At 44.2% G+C, this 18,707-nt stretch overlaps 1 protein-coding gene across 4 annotated transcripts in view; it reads right to left on the bottom strand.

Annotated features, from left to right (window-relative positions):
• Positions 1-18,707, bottom strand: part of HTR4 (5-hydroxytryptamine receptor 4) — a 225,662-nt gene that overhangs the window by 133,677 nt on the left and 73,278 nt on the right. For all 4 annotated transcript variants that reach the window (XR_004646892.1, XM_034779812.1, XM_034779813.1 and 1 more), the window contains one exon: positions 15,297-15,378. Coding sequence is in view for 3 of the 4 variants with exons in the window: in XM_034779812.1 (XP_034635703.1) it covers positions 15,297-15,322 (26 nt within the window). In the remaining variant the exon portion in view is untranslated. The remainder of the gene's footprint in view (positions 1-15,296; positions 15,379-18,707) is intronic.

The following is an 18,707-nucleotide window of genomic DNA, read 5'->3' as shown; positions in this document are numbered from 1 at the left end:
TAGCATAGAAAGTACGCTTATTAAGTTTGCGGATGATACCAAACTGGGAGGGATTGCAACTGCTTTGGAAGACAGGGTCATAATTCAAAATGATCTGGACAAATTGGAGAAATGGTCTGAGTTAAACAGGATGAAGTTTAACAAAGACAAATGCAAAGTGCTCCACTTAGGAAGGAAAAATCAGTTTCACACATACAGAATGGGAAGAGACTTTCTAGGAAGGAGTACGGCAGAAAAGGATCTAGGGGTTATAGTGGACCACAAGCTAAATATGAGTCAACAGTGTGATGCTGTTGCAAAAAAAGCAAACATGATTCTGGGATGTATTAACAGGTGTGTTGTGAGCAAGACACGAGAAGTCATTCTTCCGCTCTACTCTGCTCTGGTTAGGCCTCAGCTGGAGTATTGTGTCCAGTTCTGGGCGCCGCATTTTAAAAAAGATGTGGAGAAATTGGAAAGGGTCCAAAGAAGAGCAACAAGAATGATTAAAGGTCTTGAGAACATGACCTATGAAGGAAGGCTGAAAGAATTGGGTTTGTTTAGTTTGGAAAAGAGAAGACTGAGAGGGGACATGATAGCAGTTTTCAGATATCTAAAAGGGTGTCATAAGGAGGAGGGAGAAAACTTGTTCACAAGAAGCAATGGGCTTAAACTGCAGCAAGGGAGGTTTAGGTTGGACATTAGGAAAAAGTTCCTAACTGTCAGGGTGGTTAAACTCTGGAATAAATTGCCTAAGGAGGTTGTGGAATCTCCATCTCTGGAGATATTTAAGAGTAGGTTAGATAAATGTCTATCAGGGATGGTCTAGACAGTATTTGGTCCTGCCATGAGGGCAGGGGACTAGACTCGATGACTTCTCGAGGTCCCTTCCAGTCCTAGAATCTATGAATCCCTTCAGGATTTCTGGCCAAAGACTGAGAAAACTGCTCCAAGCGACGTGAAAAAGAAGAAAACATAACCAAGTGTAAAGGGAAACCCTCGAAGATACAACCTGCAGCTCCACAATGGTGCGGTATTTAATAGATGAGTTCCCCACTAGAGAGTCATCAGATTTAGATGTTAAGGTCTCCTCCAGCCTGGAAAATAAGACAGTGGGCATTGTACCAAGAGTGGAAGACAACTCCGGAACCCTACTAGAAGTTGATGCCGGTCGGCTATATAGGATGAGAAGTAGGCAGAGATCCAAAGATCTGCAACTGAAGGAAACAATGAAGGAAGTGCAGGAGCAGAAGAGGGTCTGGGGGATTGAGGAAGAAGTGAGGATGTGCATTTCAGATGAGTTTGTGTGCCTACATACTCCCATGGAGCTCTGAGATTAAAGGACTCATGTATCATATTTTCTAACATGGTCAGGTAGCCGACAGTATCTTCTCATGAGCATGCTGCAGCCTCTGTTCTTCAGGAACTCAGAATGTGACCAGGGAAATAAAGTTTAAACCACAGCTCTCTTTATTAAATACAAAGCAAGGTCACATCTAGACTCTGAGCATGCAGACCCTGAGTGTGACTAATTTTAAGGGACAGTATACAATATACTAGACTACGGGCCTGAGACAAAGCCCCCTGAAGGGAATAGGACTCTTTCCATTGACTTCAATGGACATTGGATCTGGCCCTATGTGAACGCCAGACCTGCCTCTTAATTATACAAAATGGCACTGAAAGCTCAACCGCTTAAACTTAATTCTCATCCTTGGGGAAGGGACAGGCCCAGAGCCAAACAAAGCGGGTCTAGGGTCAGGATGAAGCATTGCGAGCTGCGTGCCACCTGTAGTCTCCATGGGCCACAACTGCAATCTGCTCAGATCAATTAGGTGCTGCCCTCAGGCTCCTGGCAAGTTGCTAAGGTGCCTCTTAGGCGGGCAAAAATTGGGCACCCATGGCCAAGGAGGTGCTGCCCGTTGCGGTCACTTTGTGATTAACTCCCAAGAGTCATAAGCCTTCATTTCCTCCTTTTGGCTTTTGCCATTTAAACTGTGTTACTAAGTTTAATAAGAGGGTTTGGGTGGGTTGGGGAGCTATGTCGGTTTACAGCTTTTGAAACAAACTCCCAATAAACTCAGGTTCCCATTAGATCAACTGCTGTTTTCAGTGCGTCACTGGATGTAATTTTAAACAAAGATCCCTGCATTGCTGCAAGGAGACAGCGTAATGAGGGTTTTGAGCCTGGCTTGAAGGAAAAAAAGCAAACAATATGAAAACACAAGGCAGCTGCTTGGATGAGACCTAAAGCTCCTGGGCTCGAAAGAAAAAGCTCATAGAACAGTAGCTGAAGTGCAGAAAATAAAGAGCAGATACTTCATTGCAGCTGCCAGATCAGCCTGACCACTTTAGCCCTAGTATTGCCCATAAAAGCCAATATTGTAAATAACGGCAGTTCCAGGGCCAGGTGTCTCCCTTCCTGCCCTAGCAGCAGAGGCCAGCAGGCTGGGTTTTCTGCAAAGGGGTTATGCAAAGGAAGGGCAGTTTTAAAACCTGGCCCTAGTCTCACTGGCAGAATCTGGCAATGGACTGCCCCTCCCCAGCCAGAACAGCCTACTCTTTGGGCAGAGATTGCCCCTGTGAGCCCAAGTACTTCGGAGAGATTGCAGTTGCTTCCCCCGTGGGCTACCCGGTGCTCAGGAGTCCAGACGAATTTAGCCCAGAGTTTTCAAAATGTTTTAGAAAGAATATTAACCTCAGCTGGCTGGATCCTCCTGGCCTTTCTCTGCCTACCAGTAGAAATTTCCATCAAAGCAAATGAGGGCTCTGACTGAGTAAGCAATGAGTATGAGCCACAGACTAATGCCCTGTTGTAATTAGATTCCTGCAAGGGCAGCGGCTAGGTTTCTGGACTTGCCATACCCAGGTACAAAAAGCACAAGGGACTCTCGCAAACATGGGACTAAATTCTGTCTCCAGGTTACCCAGGCCTTCCCCCTCTCCCACAGTGCACGCGTGCACACACACACACACACACACACACACACACACCAGCTGCATTGGTGGGTGTAACAGAACAGAACTGAGGAAAGGGGAAGGTGTATAAGAATGAAATCCCATCACACCACCAATTGTTCCTTGGGGAGTTCACGTTTGGATTCCAATATTATCACAATAGCCAGCAAAGAGGTGCTTAAGACACAGAAGTTACAGGTGGAAAACGGCTGTTGTAGAATCAAGGCCATGCCCTTGCAATTACAGGTTATAGTGCCCCAAAGAAGAGGTCAGATATTAAACAACACTGCACTTGAGCTTAGCCAGTCTCATGTCATGGGAAGGAAAGGCCACATTTTCCACAGAAGGACACATTTTCCAAAATACACATTCTGAGTGAAATTCATCTCGGTTATTCTGGATTTACACTAATATAACAGATCAGGATCCGGCCCTAAAAGTCCACCTTCAAAAATGCACCCACAATTGGACCCTCAAAAGCCCACATATGTGCTTGCAAACTTCATGTTTGGCTTGTAGTTGCCTGGTTTGTACAAACAGCTCAGCAAAGCTGGGTGCAAGAAGGGCCTGGGCATTTTCATGGGCACATCTTTGGCATGCTCCTTCATGAATCTGACCCAGAGAGTTGGTCAACAACATTTTCTCCCCTTTGGAAGTGGGGGTTGGAGTATGCAGAATGACAGAAAGATGAAGAAACTTCTGCTACAAGATTTCCACACACACAAATCTGGCTATGCAGACAATTTTCTGTCCTGTAACACTTCCCCAGACACCTCAATGTTCTTTCTTTACCTTGACCTACACTGAATTAACTCTCAAACTGCTGAGCACCCCCTGAAAACTTCATTCCCCCAGGATTTTCTGCATCATTTCAATACACCAGGGCAAATGTTCAGAGGAATGGCATTTTTAAATCAAGCCTTATCATTAGAGAGGCAGAGACTGCTGTTCAGAGGACACATTATGCTAACTACTGGGCTAACAGATGCAGCAAGACGATAAGTTACTGTAGTAAATGGCTTCCTTCTGCACAGTAGTAAGAGCAGCAGATGACATGAATATTTGCCAGACCAGTACGTCATATAATCAATGATTCATTGCCACAGTATATCAGGAGCAAACTAAATAGTGGAAGCACTCAATTGAGTAGAACAAATGAGTGTCAATCCCATATGCATGGTGTGTGCACTTTATTTCAAAGAGACAGTCCACCAACTGTGCTATATATTATCATCCATAACAGGCCAACAAAAAGACCTATCTGCCATAGATATCTGATAGGCCAAGTACATGCAACCAGAACTGGGTTTTATGAGGTATCATTCATATTCAAGATATTGCAAATATTCTTTCCAAACCAGTAATTTAGATACAGCCAGTTCAGTAACTGCCTAGGCTAATATGGCACGGCAGTAGGCGTTCTGCACTCAGCAATAGCTCACTGCAGCTTTGGACAGTACAATTGGCTCTACTAGGAGAGCATCATTTCCATAACACTGGGCTTATACCCCTGCACTTTTCCAAAAGCCCTGGGAATTTTAACATCTATGTGGGTAGATATGAGGCAGACAGAGAACCATCAGGTTCCCACTAACAGCAATGCCAGCGCACTTTAGTTTTGTCTTGTAACACTACCAAATATTCCAGATCTGATTACTAGATACAGCTTTGTCAATGCATCTCATTCATGACCTGTACTAGACCTATTAACCCTGACCTACAACCCACACTGCTAATCTGGTCCTGAGCTCCCACACAGCTCTGCTTATGCAGTTCAATCCTGAATTGCAGTGCTTCTTTCTACTGCTTTCCTGGGGCCCCTTCACAATTTTACCAATGCCCCTTAATCTTAACCTACAGCACCCTCTTGCTATTCCAATCCTGCACCCTAATCATAGAATATTAGGGTTGAAAGGGACTTCAACCTCCTGCTCAAAGCAGGACCAATCCCCAGACAGATTTTTGCCCCAGATCCCCTCAAGGATGGAACTCACAACCCTAGGTTTAGCAGGCCAATGCTCAAACCACTGAGCTATCCCTCCCACAGGACCTAAGCCACAATATTTTCCAATAAACTCCAAAAATCTCCTCTCCCCCTCCCCCCGAATCTTTAATGAGAGACAGCTGCAATTATTTGCAGAGGCACTAAGTTAAAGAAAGACCGCACTATCCGATATGGCCATAAAATTCTACTGTTTAAGTTACTCTGTATTTGTGTTAGATTACTATGAGGAATCTTCCCAGATAAAAATGTCCTTGCTAAAGAGTCAAATTGTAAAATTTAATATTGCTATATCTCCCAATCCAGGATACTGAGGATATAAAGATGGATGAGGGAGAGATGCCCCTCTGACACACATTCACCCTGTAAATGTATTGCATGTATACATGTCTCCCTAGTTCCACAGCTGTTGTCGGTGAGCACTCTATTAACTTGCAGTAGTTGGAGCAAAGCTTTAAAATTCTATTAATTAAGTGTTGGCGGAGGTGTTTGGAAAGAGACTCTGATAAATATAGAGCTATAAAATGTTTCCCTAGAAACTGAGAGAAAAGTTCAACAGTACGAAAAGTACTCTGGCTGATACATTGTGCCGTTGTACTAAGCCATACCAAGGCTCTGCAGAGAATTCAGCGTAGACAGCATTACACACTGCTTTATTCAGTTAATAAGGATTTTAGACAGACAGGCACAAAAATATGAAGCCACACCGGACACACAAAAGCAGTACAGTGGTGGTGGTGAATGCTTTGTCATAAGACAGAGGACCAGGTGCTGTTAGAAACGGCCATCGCCTCTACTCTGTTCCTAGGTTTAATATACCTTTCAGTCTCCCCACAGTTTCTGTACCTGTGCATTAGTGCAAATTAATCATGCTGCTCTTTTGTATCTATAAGACTTTCACAGCTCACCTTTGTGCTTCCTGGATCATGGGCCCCAACACTGGGATGATCCTATGGTGGCCAATTACTCTGGCACTATTGCCAGATTCTGCCAGTGGTGCAGTACAAATGGCCAAGCCACACCTAATAATTTGGCCCCATGTGTCTACATACCACACACACACACACACACACACACACACTGTTCTTCTCTTGGCAGTGTCAGCGAGATGCCTCATGTGGGGCCAGATCCTCAGCTGGTGAGAACTGACAGAGGGAGTTTTGCCTCAGTAAGAACCTGCAAGATTGGACTGTTAGTTTCCATTTCCTCCTCTTTCCACTGGCATTTCCTGTTCTTCCCACTGCCACTTTCCTTAAGAGATTCTGTCAATACCCTTATCAGTTTAACAATTTGAACAAGAGGTTGATGTCACCAGAACAACACTGAGGAATGCAAATATCCCAATCTCAGGTAATCATGCCTCTGGTCAGGACAACCCTCTTGCTAGGAGGACAGGGTCCGAGAAGGTAGAGGTAGCAAAAGGCCTACTAAATCAAGTCCATCTCGATGCAAGCACTGGATCTAGTGCGCCACCCCCAAGAGGATGCAGCAGGGGTTACAGAATGGCTACAATTGATCTTCATTGGAAAAGGAGCCTGGAGAGAGGGAGGAAGAGCAGCCTGCAGGTCATAGTTCACAAAATGAGAGACACGGTAGGTGAGGGAATATCTATTGGCCCAACTTCTGTTGGTGAGCCACACAGAGCTCTTCTTCAGCCATTTTAGCCTGGCATTTGCCCTGATCTTGACTAATGCACCTAAAAAGGAATCTGAGCCGAAAGGTTGAGAGAAATAATATTTTAATGACTTCAACTGAAGCTAGCAAGGGCTCTACAAAAGGCCTTCTGTGTTCTACGGACATGCTGCAAACAGTAAACTGTGATTCCTGGAAAGCAAACATTCTTCACCATGTTCAGATAACTTTAATCTAAGGGCTTGTTCTCTTCCATTAACCCACGAAAGCATGTAGCTCCTCCAATCATCCCTCCTTGAATCCAAGTCCATTTTCTGCCTTACCTGCCACCATGTGTCTCCTTTCCCATCTGAGTCTCCTTCGTACAGTGTTTCTATCTAGCCAGCTGTCTCTGTGTTCCCTCCTGAAGGCAAACACAAAGTCTGAGTGACTACTGGAATGTGTTGTCATCCTCTGACCCTTTGGACTAAGCCTGAGGTGTTTTAGGAGAGGAAACAGGCTTGTCTCGTGCCTGCCTCCCCTACTCATTGATATTCATATGAGCAGTGCTCATATGAATATCCTACTCACATGTGCAAGTGCTGTTCCATGCAAGTAAGGGTGGCAGAATCTGTCCCTTTGTGCCTACCCACCACTTATTGTGACTCTGGATCCCTCTTTCCCAAAGGATTAGACTGAGAGACGGGTCTGAGTCCATCCCTTTTCCTGCATCTTCTCCATCTCACTGTAAAGTTATCACAATGACCCCCGGCTAACAGTAGACAACTCTGCTCATGCACCTTCTTCCATGGCCACTTGCCACCTCTTCCCTGCCTTCCCTACAATACCTCAATAATCCTACCCATGGCATTGCTGAAGCAAATCTCTTCCCACTGTTACATGTGAGAAGTGGCCTCTTTAGCCAATACAGTGAGGTTCAGGAACTGGGACTCATTCTGACCAGAGACCTGACTCTCAGGGGATGTGGGTATGCAGAGAAGGTCTTCTCCTTCCTGGATTCCTAAGTGCTCTGAAGTAGCTGATGTGCAAGAACACACTATGCCAAATGGTGGGGCCAGCCAATATTGATTTTTTTTTTTAAATGAACCATCTAGAGGGATGCCGTCTGGTTTAAATAACAGAATATCACCTATGCTTCCAAATAAACAAAACTAATTCAGTCAATTTGGTTCCCTGTTCCTTCCCCTTGATTCTCATTTCTCAAAGTCTGGATGAGATTAATGAACCATTTGCTGTATTCCTAGCAGGCTCTGCATTTCTCTACATGCCCTGATCTGCAAAACACCTTTAGCAATTGGCTGTCAGAACTTTAGCTGATAATACTGAGAGTTTGGGGGCAATTAATATCCTAAAATTCAGTCGTTTCAGGCACTTGATTGCAAAATAAAAAGCAATTATCAGTATGACAAACCCAGACGACTCTCTTTTGTTTATTTAGTAAAGGGAGTCTACCACCTACGCGAGGTGCCACTGAACTCTGTAGCAATGTAAGGCAAAAGATAATTCCTAAATAGCTCTAAGTCCTCAACACCTGAGAAAAACAATAGACCTTTTACATAACTGTGTTCAGTAAACAATATAGCTGTGATCACACCCTGAACTGAAACCAACTAATTATAACATTTTGTACTTCATCTGAAGATTTCAGTGTGCAGGAATAGAGGAACTGCTCTACCATATCAGACCAGTGGTCCATTTAGTCCAGTAATATCTCATCTCTGACAGTGGCCCAGCACTAGCTGTTTCAGTGGAAAGTGCAAGAAACACCCCCATTATAACCTGTCTATAGGGGAAGTGACTTCCTGTCTACAGGGGAAGTCAGGGAGCTGTTATTGGCTGGCAAAATTCCTTTCTGCCTTAACCAACCATTCCTTCTGGAGCGGGGACTAACATACCTTGCTATGATTTAGCCCCCTGCAATCCTTGTGTTCCTGACTTACTGCTGCATTTCATTTTTCCCTACCTTCACAAGTCTAGCTGGACTGCAGAGTTAAGTTTATGATTATGAAATTAAATAAATAAAACAAGTTAAACCACACAAAAGAGTGTGCCCTGGAGCTTGAGGGTTTCTAGCTCTTATAGATTTGTTACAGATGGGGAAACTCGGGCCCATTTGGATTCCGTGATTTGCCCAAGGTCACACAACGAGTCAGTATCAGAGCTGTGAAAAGAACTCAGGTCTCCTCATGCCCAGCCGGGTGCCATACCCAAGGGGCACAATGCCAGGAGAGATACCCAGTGCTTCTCCCTCGACACGATTATAAAGAAGACATTCTACCCTTAATACTTGAAGTGTGGTTGTATGTGGAGAAGTGAGCATGTTCTACTGGATGCTTATTCAATGGAAATCCGTCAGCTAGCGGTAGTGTGTGATCAGTGGTTCACAGCTTCTTGGGGGCAAGTGGACCAGTTTACCAGACAAAGCCCTAGGCTAGACTAGCTGGTGTCTGCAGCCTCCCAATCGCTCATGCACCTCTAACTCACATTGGAGCTGGTGCTGCTTTTGGCTGGGTGAAGGGACTTTTAAAAGGCTTAAGCCAGCAGCCCTTGAGGTGTGATCTACAAAACATTTCCAGGTAGTCTACAGATTAAAGCAGATGAGAACCAGGCAGTTGAGGGTTGAAAGGGCAGGAGAGCAAGCCAGTCCACCGGGGAAATTTTCCCTTAAAAAGTGGTCCACAAAATGAAGGAGCTGAAATCCCATCCACCATGCATGGTGGATTAGAGCACATGCAGTTGTGAGAGACAATGCCCCAAAGCTCAGCACAAAGACTACACCTGGGAGCTTAGAGTGGCACTCTCAAATGTCTCTGCCCTGGGATGTATGTGTTGGCAACCCACGTAGCTGACAACGTTTAAAGCTGACCCTGAATCCTGATGATTATACAAAAGACCTCACTACGGGTCGCTTCAGCACAATGGCAAAAACAAACTGCTAAGGCAAGATTCAGAAATGCATGGGCCTGGAGTCCAATGTGGCAGCAAAGTGGTAACCGGGAGTGTTTGATTGAAGTGATCTGTACAGTAATTACTCTGAAGCAATTGATAGTCTGTGTTAATAGTCTAATTGGGTCACTCTAAACTAGAGCTGAGTGAATAATGGATTTTTCAGAATTTGGAGCAGAACCAAAAAAAAAAAAAAAATAGAAAACAAATCTGGTTTGATTCAAACCAAAACCAAAAACACTGTTTCAAATTGACCTAAACATTGTGTGTGTGTGTGTGTGTGTGTGTGTGTGTGTGTTTAATTGACCAAATATGAAAACAAAATGCCATTTCATAATGAAAAAGTCAAAACAAAACATTTTGAAATGGTCAAAATGAAATGTTTCGACATTTTTTTGGGGAGGAAAATCAGGTATTTTTTCAGCTGAAATTATATATCAAATTCAACCTGAATTCATGAATATTTTCAGGGCACCAAAAATGCATTTTTTGGTGAAACTGTATTCCCTGAAAAAAATTTCTCCCAGTTTTATTCAGAACATTTAAAAGCCCCCCATCATAGAGCGCTTCCTGAAACCTCACTCAGTCTTATAGCAACAAATTTCCCTTCATTTTGAGGAATCCTCTTCCACAAGACAGAGGCAGCTAAACTGCAGCTATTTTCTCTTCCTCCCTCCTCCCCTTATTCTATTTGATTTTAAATAAATTGATACATAAAAGCACAAGACTTGCAGAGGATGCACAGCAATAATGCTAAGGTTGCTAGGCAACGAGTGTCCATTTGGGGGCTGAATGAATGAATGACAAGCATCAGTGCTGAAAGAGGGGGAAGGAGGTGAGTCTGACTGACAGTCAGCCGACATCAAACTGTTCAAACTGCCCAAAAGATTTCACCACTCCTGCATCCAGATAATGGGGGAGCGGGGTGGATGCGTTTGTTTCTTATGAATCAAACAGCGAGCGGATCGCTGATGGGCAGTTTTACTTTATCCTGGCTAGTGGGAACGCTACCGAGTGAGATAATGAAAACCTCCGAACGACTGGGAAGACTTTCAGAGACTCTTGGTAACCCCATTCTTCAGTGCTGTCTAGGCAAAGCATAACATTTGCTGCCCAGACTTGCAGATGTTCTAAAGAACTAGAGAATCCCCCTTCTTGCAATGCTAAATGTACAGGAAGAGTTGCACTTTCAGAGGGCCTGTAAGATGCACCACCAAATTCTGTAGGTGAAGTTCATGGAGCATGGAATCCCCTTTTCCATACATGCAAACTGAGTTATGAATCTACCTGGCCATTTTATGAGCCAACTACCTGATTTGCATGCAGATGTATGGATGAGTCCATAGATTGTGGCTTCTTCTTTAAAAAAAAATTTAAAATCCAGAGGATGTTCTTCTCCATGTTGTAACAATTAGGTCAAATTCTGATCCCAAACTTCTTGGTGGTACCTCGTTAACAGGCTGCATATAATGAATGTGTCCAACAACAACAAGCAGGACACAGTATGTTGAAAACTCCTGTGGAATATACATCTAAAATAGTTGCCAGGTCCTTTAGTTTTCCACCCTAGAATTAGAGAGAAGGGGTCTGCTAATCACATAAACAATGATAAATACGAGTCACAAAGGAGAATGTCTAAAACTCATTTATTTTCCAGGGCTGTTTCTCTCACTTTACATCACAGCTCTGCACGGGAGCCTTCATAATCTATAATGACCTTTTCATTCAAGTAAAACATTCTGTACAACATTCACACAGCTGATTCTGGCTACCTGGCTTCATGCAGATAGGGAGAGACAGACTCTGTTCTTTCTCTAACCAGGTTCAGTATCACACAGGGCATCTTGCCAAAGGCTTTGCTGCTGGAATGTCTTCCATACATTTCAGCAAAAGTAGCACCACTAAGGTCCCCATCAGCAAGGTACCGCCTAAGTATGTGCCTAACTTCAAACATGTAAGTAGTTCCATTGAATGAAGTCAATGAGACTACTCAGATGCTTAAATACATGCTTAAGGGCCTGCTGAATGAGATCAAAGGGCAAAATTCTGCTGTCAGGAAGTTCCGTTCCAATATGCCTGCCTGCTGTCCTTCCTTCCATCCATCCCACTGTCATCCACATGGTATCAGAGTTCCTCTCTAGAATATGCTCCCCCTACATGTGTGGACTTTCCACTGGATTATCTGAGAGTGGCACTGGGGGACTGAAAGTCAGGATTTGTGGATTTTAATCTCACTGATTTACTATGTGGCCTTGAGCAATTTTTAAAAACAAAATTTGGAAACTCTTAACTTCTGTAAAAATGTTCTATATGTTACTTCCGGGTGAAATAGCTAATCTAATTTGAAATCAGGAGAGCATGGAAATATCAGCTACCTACTGGTAGCTGACAAGCGAACCTCTCAAAAACAAAAATCCCATGGCTGGAGATTGTGGAGTTAAAACAAAAATACATGCCTGAAGGGATGTGCTGTGTATAAAACTTTCCAGCAAGTGTCAAATGAAGGCCTGTGTTATATGGTTCATGAATAAATCCAATAAGAACAAAGGAAAAAGAATTCATTTTTAAGTTATAAATGAGAGTGAGATTTGACCCGTCTTTAACATATCAAACCAAATGCAAAACACTGAACCAATATGTATTTAGGACAGGTTTCAAATGTCCATAGAAAGAGACAGAATTGCATTATGCTGTATTTTAACATCTGAATGACAGGCAGGATTAAATAATTACTGAGTGAGAGAGAGAGCAATCTCCCATCAGAGATCCTTTCACTGTTCTACCTGGATGAGACAAAATTTGCTACAGCACAAAATAGTTTCCAGGAGATAATGTACTTTGGGGGAGCAGTCCAGTCGCACTTAAAGGGACACTTTCCACTTATTTGGACTACAAATATTATTTAAAAACATTTTAAATGGCAACATAGGGAGTCAAAGTTCTCACAACATCTAACTCTGATAGCAATGAAAATGGCAGATGTGGGGGGTATTTTTTGTTTTCAATTCAAAGGAAACTGTCTTAGCATAAACATTTTTCTGCAGTAGGGGAAAGCCAATCAATGTATTTTATAATTATATGGTAAAAATGAGAACGTAAGCAATTTTTCAGTAATAGTGTGCTGTGGCACTTTTGTATTTTTATGTTTGATTATGTAAGCAAGTAGTTTTTAAGTGAGGTGAAATAAATCAGACTCCTGAAAGGGGTATAGTCGTCTGGAAAGGTTGAGAGCCACTGATCTAAATGGACCATTAGCCGGATCAAATGTGCCCATTCCTAGTGAATTGCAAAAAGCCAACAACCAGCCTAGGAGGTGAAAAGTTTCAGGGGGTTTTAATACTTTCTTTTATTAATCAATAACGAGGAGGAGTTTTCTGATGTATTCAAAGGAAGGGGAGAGAAGATGGAGGTAACACGATAGCACTCTACGTATCAGCACTACAATTCCCCTTACAGAAAAAGAATGGCAGTATAAGCACTGTGCTATGTTCCTGGCATAGCAAAGCCAAAACAAATTTCATTAAGCAAAACACATTACCTCTCAGAATCGATTGCTGGGTTATAAATGTGACCTGTTCAGTATTCATTAAAACACTGATTTCCAAAAACATTTACAGAGCTGCACAAGGGGGAGAGGAGGAGGAGGGGGAGAAAGAGGAACTGATTGCAAGCCAGTGGAGGAGTTTGTGCTTTTCCTGAAGTGATGAAGGGTCTGAGTCAAACCCCAAGTCAGTCTTTCCATTGACTTGAATGGGCTTTGATCAGGCCCAAACTGACTAACTCTGGGGAGTAAGGTACATGTCTTGCAAGCAATTCTCCCATCTGACATTAGTGTGAGTTGTGCACAAACCAAGGGCAGAATGCTGCATGGCCGTTAGAACCCAAAAACTTAATTTGCTATATTAGAAAGTGGGTGAGAAGCAGAGATATTCTCTTGGGTGGGGTGGCAGCCCCCAAAATGAAACCTGCTGTGCACAGAAATTGCCTGAGAGAGCTAATTACCTCCCCTCCCTCCTCCCACCCACCCAGGGAGAAAGGAATGTATTTGCTGAGGTGACCAGCACGCCCCATGCCCACCAACCAGGAGATGACAGCCTTTCCTGATGGGTTCCCCACGGGTAAGAGCTAAGCAAAGCGTTCTGCTAGGGGCCCACCTGAATAGCCTCCAAGAGAAACCATTCTCACGTCAATCCCAATGGAAAGGGAGGACAGGCAGAGTCTCTTCAGATACATTCAGCTTCATGCTTTTTCCCCTTCTCCATAATCCACCCATACAGATGTCGAGTATTACACACCAGGGCATGATTCTCCTGTCATCAACACAGGTTTTCCCTCATGTAGCTCCAATCACCTCCATGGAGTTACTCATCATTTGCACCATTGCAAGTGAGAGGATACTCAGGTCCCCAAAGACAAAATCTCTCCCCTCTCTCTCCACTTTTATTCAACTAATTGCTAATTTAATATAGTGGAATTATACTCTCAAGCCCCCACATTACATATCTATCCCCGCACTAACCTCAGTTTGATTCTGCAACTCACCACTCATCACGACTAAGGCTTTTGAAACACTTATGCTCTGTGTTTCATCAGGGAAAGACTCCTTGGAAAATGAGTGCAAATGCATTTGATCTATTTGATTTTAATTGACAATTGATCTGTTCTGTGGACTTTCCCAGGCACCTCTCAAGAAGGTGTCTAAGCACTGTAATGCAGAGAACTTTTTCAGAGCAATGCTGCGTTGAGAAATAAACTGAAATGCAAGAGATGGAGAAGATACAGAAAACAGATTTTAAAAAGATTGTGAAGCATTTAATTCTGGGTGCCTCTCTCAATTGCTAGTGGAACTCTGCCTTTCCCCTCAGAGTCAGCAGTGCAGATTCAAGGTCTATCAGTAGCAATCCCGAATTCCTACTCTCTGATGGTTGTTTGGTGGCCTTATGTGAAATGAGTTTGATGGGGTCTCAGTCCACACAAAACAGCACTGCCTTCGGACTAACTGGCAACCTTGTGGCAGTCCCATCAAAGAGGCCAAGTGCTACGTGAGCCACGGAGATTGAACTGCTATCTCAGGACTACAGGAGGAACTTCAATTCAGGGTGGGCTACATTGGCAGGGAGAGAGAAAGCAGCCCTGTCTCTCCCCCAAGGGTACCTCAATAAAAATAGGGAACATCAGTTTCCAGGGCTGTCATTCCAGCATTTTATACTAGCACTAAATTGGCACAAAGCAATATCAGTGCTAATTTACCACTTGGGGATATCAGGTTTATGCCAGTGTCTCTGAACTGACTTCAATGGGGTCATTCCAGGTTTACCTCAGTGTAAGGAAAAGGATAACCAGGCTCTTAATTTTTAGAATAAAAATAAAAAATAATTTGATAAAAATCTAGGAGGAGATCCTCAGCTGGTGTAAACTGACTCCTGCCCTCCTCTCTCCCCACCCCTACTCTCAACTTAAACAGCTCCCTCAGATGAGGCTCTGACTTGTGACACGTGGGGGATGTGATACAAAGCTTCGTAACGTTGCATTACACTACTGTGGGTTTGGCTGTGGTGGCTACACATTTATAAAAATAACAGCGCAAAGCTACCTAATCAGGCATACTCAAGGAAACCCAAAACCAAATATTGCTGCAGTAGCAGTAACCTAGCAATACTGGCAAACAGAAAAATCCTACATCCCGCAGCTTTGCAAACACGCTATGTTATTATTGACCTCCTGCAGCTCCATAGCCAGAAGATCTGCAATGCACAATATGCCGCACGGTTTCTCCTACCTCACATTAACATCAAGTTCTTCCATCACAGGCAATAGGCATAGGTAGCTGGGAGTTCAGCGCCCATAGAAGAAACCTGGTCCTGGAGTGGAGACAGTGAGAAAAGATCATTAGAAGTTAAATGGTCTGACCTGTGTTTGCTTTCCCCCATTGTGGAAATGCCCTTATATTGGCACCATTGCCCTGTGCCCCTCTAGCCGGAGTTTGCTTGAAAACAAAATGAATAAAGAACACATAAAAATAAAACCAATGTGGCTTGAAAACCTTTTTATCAGAGAGGAATTCCTTGCATTGCCCAGATGGAGGAAGTGTAGCTATTTATGACAAAACGGAGCTACACAAACCTATGCGTGAGAGCGAGTCAAAAACAGGTTTAGCTAATCCTTTTATGGTTTTGTCTCTATTATTATCTACTCGTATAGAATCATATGTGTGCATAGCACTTTAAAGACAAAAGGCAAAATCCTGGCTCCACTGAAGTCACTGGCAAAACTCCCACCCATTTCAGCAGGCTTAGCGTTCACCCAAAAACACTGGGATCAAATTTTGATCTCATTTACACTGGGGCACTGAGTCTTTGCCCCGCTCCAGTAGCTGGTCCACAGAGAAAGTTTATGGGCCTGCTACCATTCTTACCTAATGCATTTAGTCCTTTAACTCAAACAGTAGAGGCTTGTGATTTTAGATGAAGATAGCCCAGGTTCAGTCCCTGCTGATGACCCAGGTAGTCATATAAATCAAGAGTAACTTAATTAAAGTCATTTACACAGTAACTGATCTGGAGCAACATCACTGAATGCAATTGAGTCACTCCGGGTTTACTGGTACAACAGAGATCAGAATCTGTCCATGGGTCCCTTCCTCAAGCTACAATCTAAGGGTCAGATCCTACAAACACTTATTCACTGGACTAATCTTACACTGTCTGGCCCAAGATTAGATAAGACACAGCATGGCAATGAGAGAGATACTTGACCAGGGGATGGAAATGGGAGAGAGGCTTATGGGCCAGCCCCATACTAATGAAATTGAATGCTAAGACTCCCATTAGCTTCAGTGGGAGCTGGTCCAGATCCTTAACCACTGACTTGGTTGCTCTCTTTACACCTCGTGTTGGTTTCTTTTTTTTTTTCCTAATGTCTCCGAGTCGAGCTGAGGCAGGAGAGTGGGGTTATTTGTATCTGTCTGTAAATGTAAAAACTTAAATATCTTAGAAACAGTAGCCAATCAGTTGTTTTAAATTGTCATATTTGAATTCAGCACATCAAAATACATAATAAATAGCACATTTTATCTCTGAAGCAGACCACTTCTCAAAAATTGTAGACCAGTGTAATCATATGTAGCTAGGCAGCAAAGAGATTATTAAAACAAACACAAACATTAGTGCAGTACAGGGGCGGCTCTATGTTTTTTGCCGCCCCAAGCATGGCAGTCAGCCGGCCTTCGGCGGCTCGCCTGCGGGCGATCCGCTGGTCATGCGGATTCAGCGGCGTTTCTGCGGGTGATCTGCTGGTCCCACGCCTTCGGCGTACCCGCTGCCGAATTGCCGCCGAAGCTGCGGGACCGGCGGACCTCCCGTAGGCATGCCGCCAAAGTCTGCCTGACTGCCGCCCTCACAGCGACCGGCACACCACCCCCTGCGGCTTCCCGCCCCAGACACACGCTTGCTGTGCTGGTGCCGCCCCTGGCGCAGCAGGTGATGCAGTCGCAATCAGTCATTGCCCAAAGCAGCCCCCTGCCTTGAGGAAAGTAAATAAAATTCAGTGGAGCAATCAAAGGCTGCAATGAAGAAAAAGACCTCCCAGCCTGCCCTAGGACTATCAAACTCGCCTGTGGAACATTGTCAGTAGGAGCTGATCCCTAAGGTGCAAGGGCATCCAGCTGAGAACACTCAGTCACTGGTCATGGAATGCTGAGTACCTTTCATCAATGGCAAGAATACCTCAGTGGATCCATCTGCCATGCCACGATCTTGCCTAAGAACTTCTCCCATAACTCGGGGGAGCTCGCACCAGCATAGCCTATTGTTGCATAGTCTTGTGAGAGGAGACCGCTTCACTTCAGTCTATAGTTTCCGACCTGTGACTGCTGATCTTTGATGTTGTCAGCATTGTCTGTTCCATTTTGTTTGCAGATCATTGCTGCATTTTGTTATAAAGTGCAATGAAAATGAAGGGCAAGGAAACTATTTTCCTTTCTAATTTCTCAGTATTCAGTAAGCCAGATACTGCAATGCAGGAAAGACATGAAATGTCAGGTTCTGGCCACTATTGTGTGAGTGTAGCGAGGGCTTTTCCCTTCATCTACACTCCTGAGCAGTGGGCAGCCAGAATCCCACTCCCTGAACACAAAGAGAGAGGAGGTGTGGAGTCAGCTGGTAGTTTGCAGGGAAAACACATTGTTCCCTGGTGCAGAACACAGCAGCTGCAGCTCCTGCATTTGCTACCCACCTCCTACCTATTGACATGCTGCCCACCTCTATTCTCTGCAAACAGATCACCCCACCTACATTGATACAGCTACAGTTTGGTTGGAAGTATAGACAACCTGTGTATATTTTCCCATGTGACTCCTTCAGACTCCAGACCCTACCTGCATGAACTGTCTGTCTCTGCCTTAGTGCTGCATTTTCAGCTAAGTAACCTGTTTGCTGAAGATTTCCCACCATCATGAAAATAAAACAAAAAACTCATGCAAGAGAATACAACCCCCCAGCACAAAATACAAACATGGGAATTCACAGCATGAAAGTTTGACATGTATGTATCATATAGAATTGAGTAATCAAGATTCAGTCTCCTGGCAACCCTATGGGAAATAGAGCACGGCAGGATTTAACCAGTGTGACAAAGTTCCTCCTCTATCTTGGTGGGTCCTGTGCTTATTGGCAGATTTTCTTGCTTCAGAGATTCACCATGTGGGTTGGGGAACAGCCCAGAGACCTTCCCCTCTGAAAGAACCCACAGTCCAGGTCAATTGGGAGGCTTGGGGGGAACCCGGGCCCGCCCTCTACTCCGGGTTCCAGCCCAGGGCCCTGTGGACTGCAGCTGCCTATAGTGCCTCCAGTAACAGCTGCATGACAGCTACAACTCCCTGGGCTACTTCCCCATGGCCTCCTCCAAACACCTTTCTTATTTTCACCACAGGACCTTCCTCCTGGTGTCTGATAACGCTTGTGCGCCTCAGTCCTCCAGCAGCATATCCTCTCACTCTCTCCTACTTGCACCTCTTGCTCCCAGCTCCTCACACTCACACCACAAACTGAAGTGAGCTCCTTTTAAAACCCAGGTGCCCTGATTAGCCTGCCTTAATTGATTCTAGCAGCTTCTTCTTAATTGGCTCCAGGTGTCCTAATTAGCCTGCCTGCCTTAACTGGTTCTAGCAGGTTCCTGATTACTCTAGTGCAGC

Source organism: Trachemys scripta, chromosome 8, assembly GCF_013100865.1.
Source record: "Trachemys scripta elegans isolate TJP31775 chromosome 8, CAS_Tse_1.0, whole genome shotgun sequence".
Classification (NCBI taxonomy): Eukaryota; Metazoa; Chordata; order Testudines; family Emydidae; genus Trachemys; species Trachemys scripta.
Note: the sequence above shows the minus strand (reverse complement) of the source record. Positions and strands in the feature narration are given on the sequence as shown.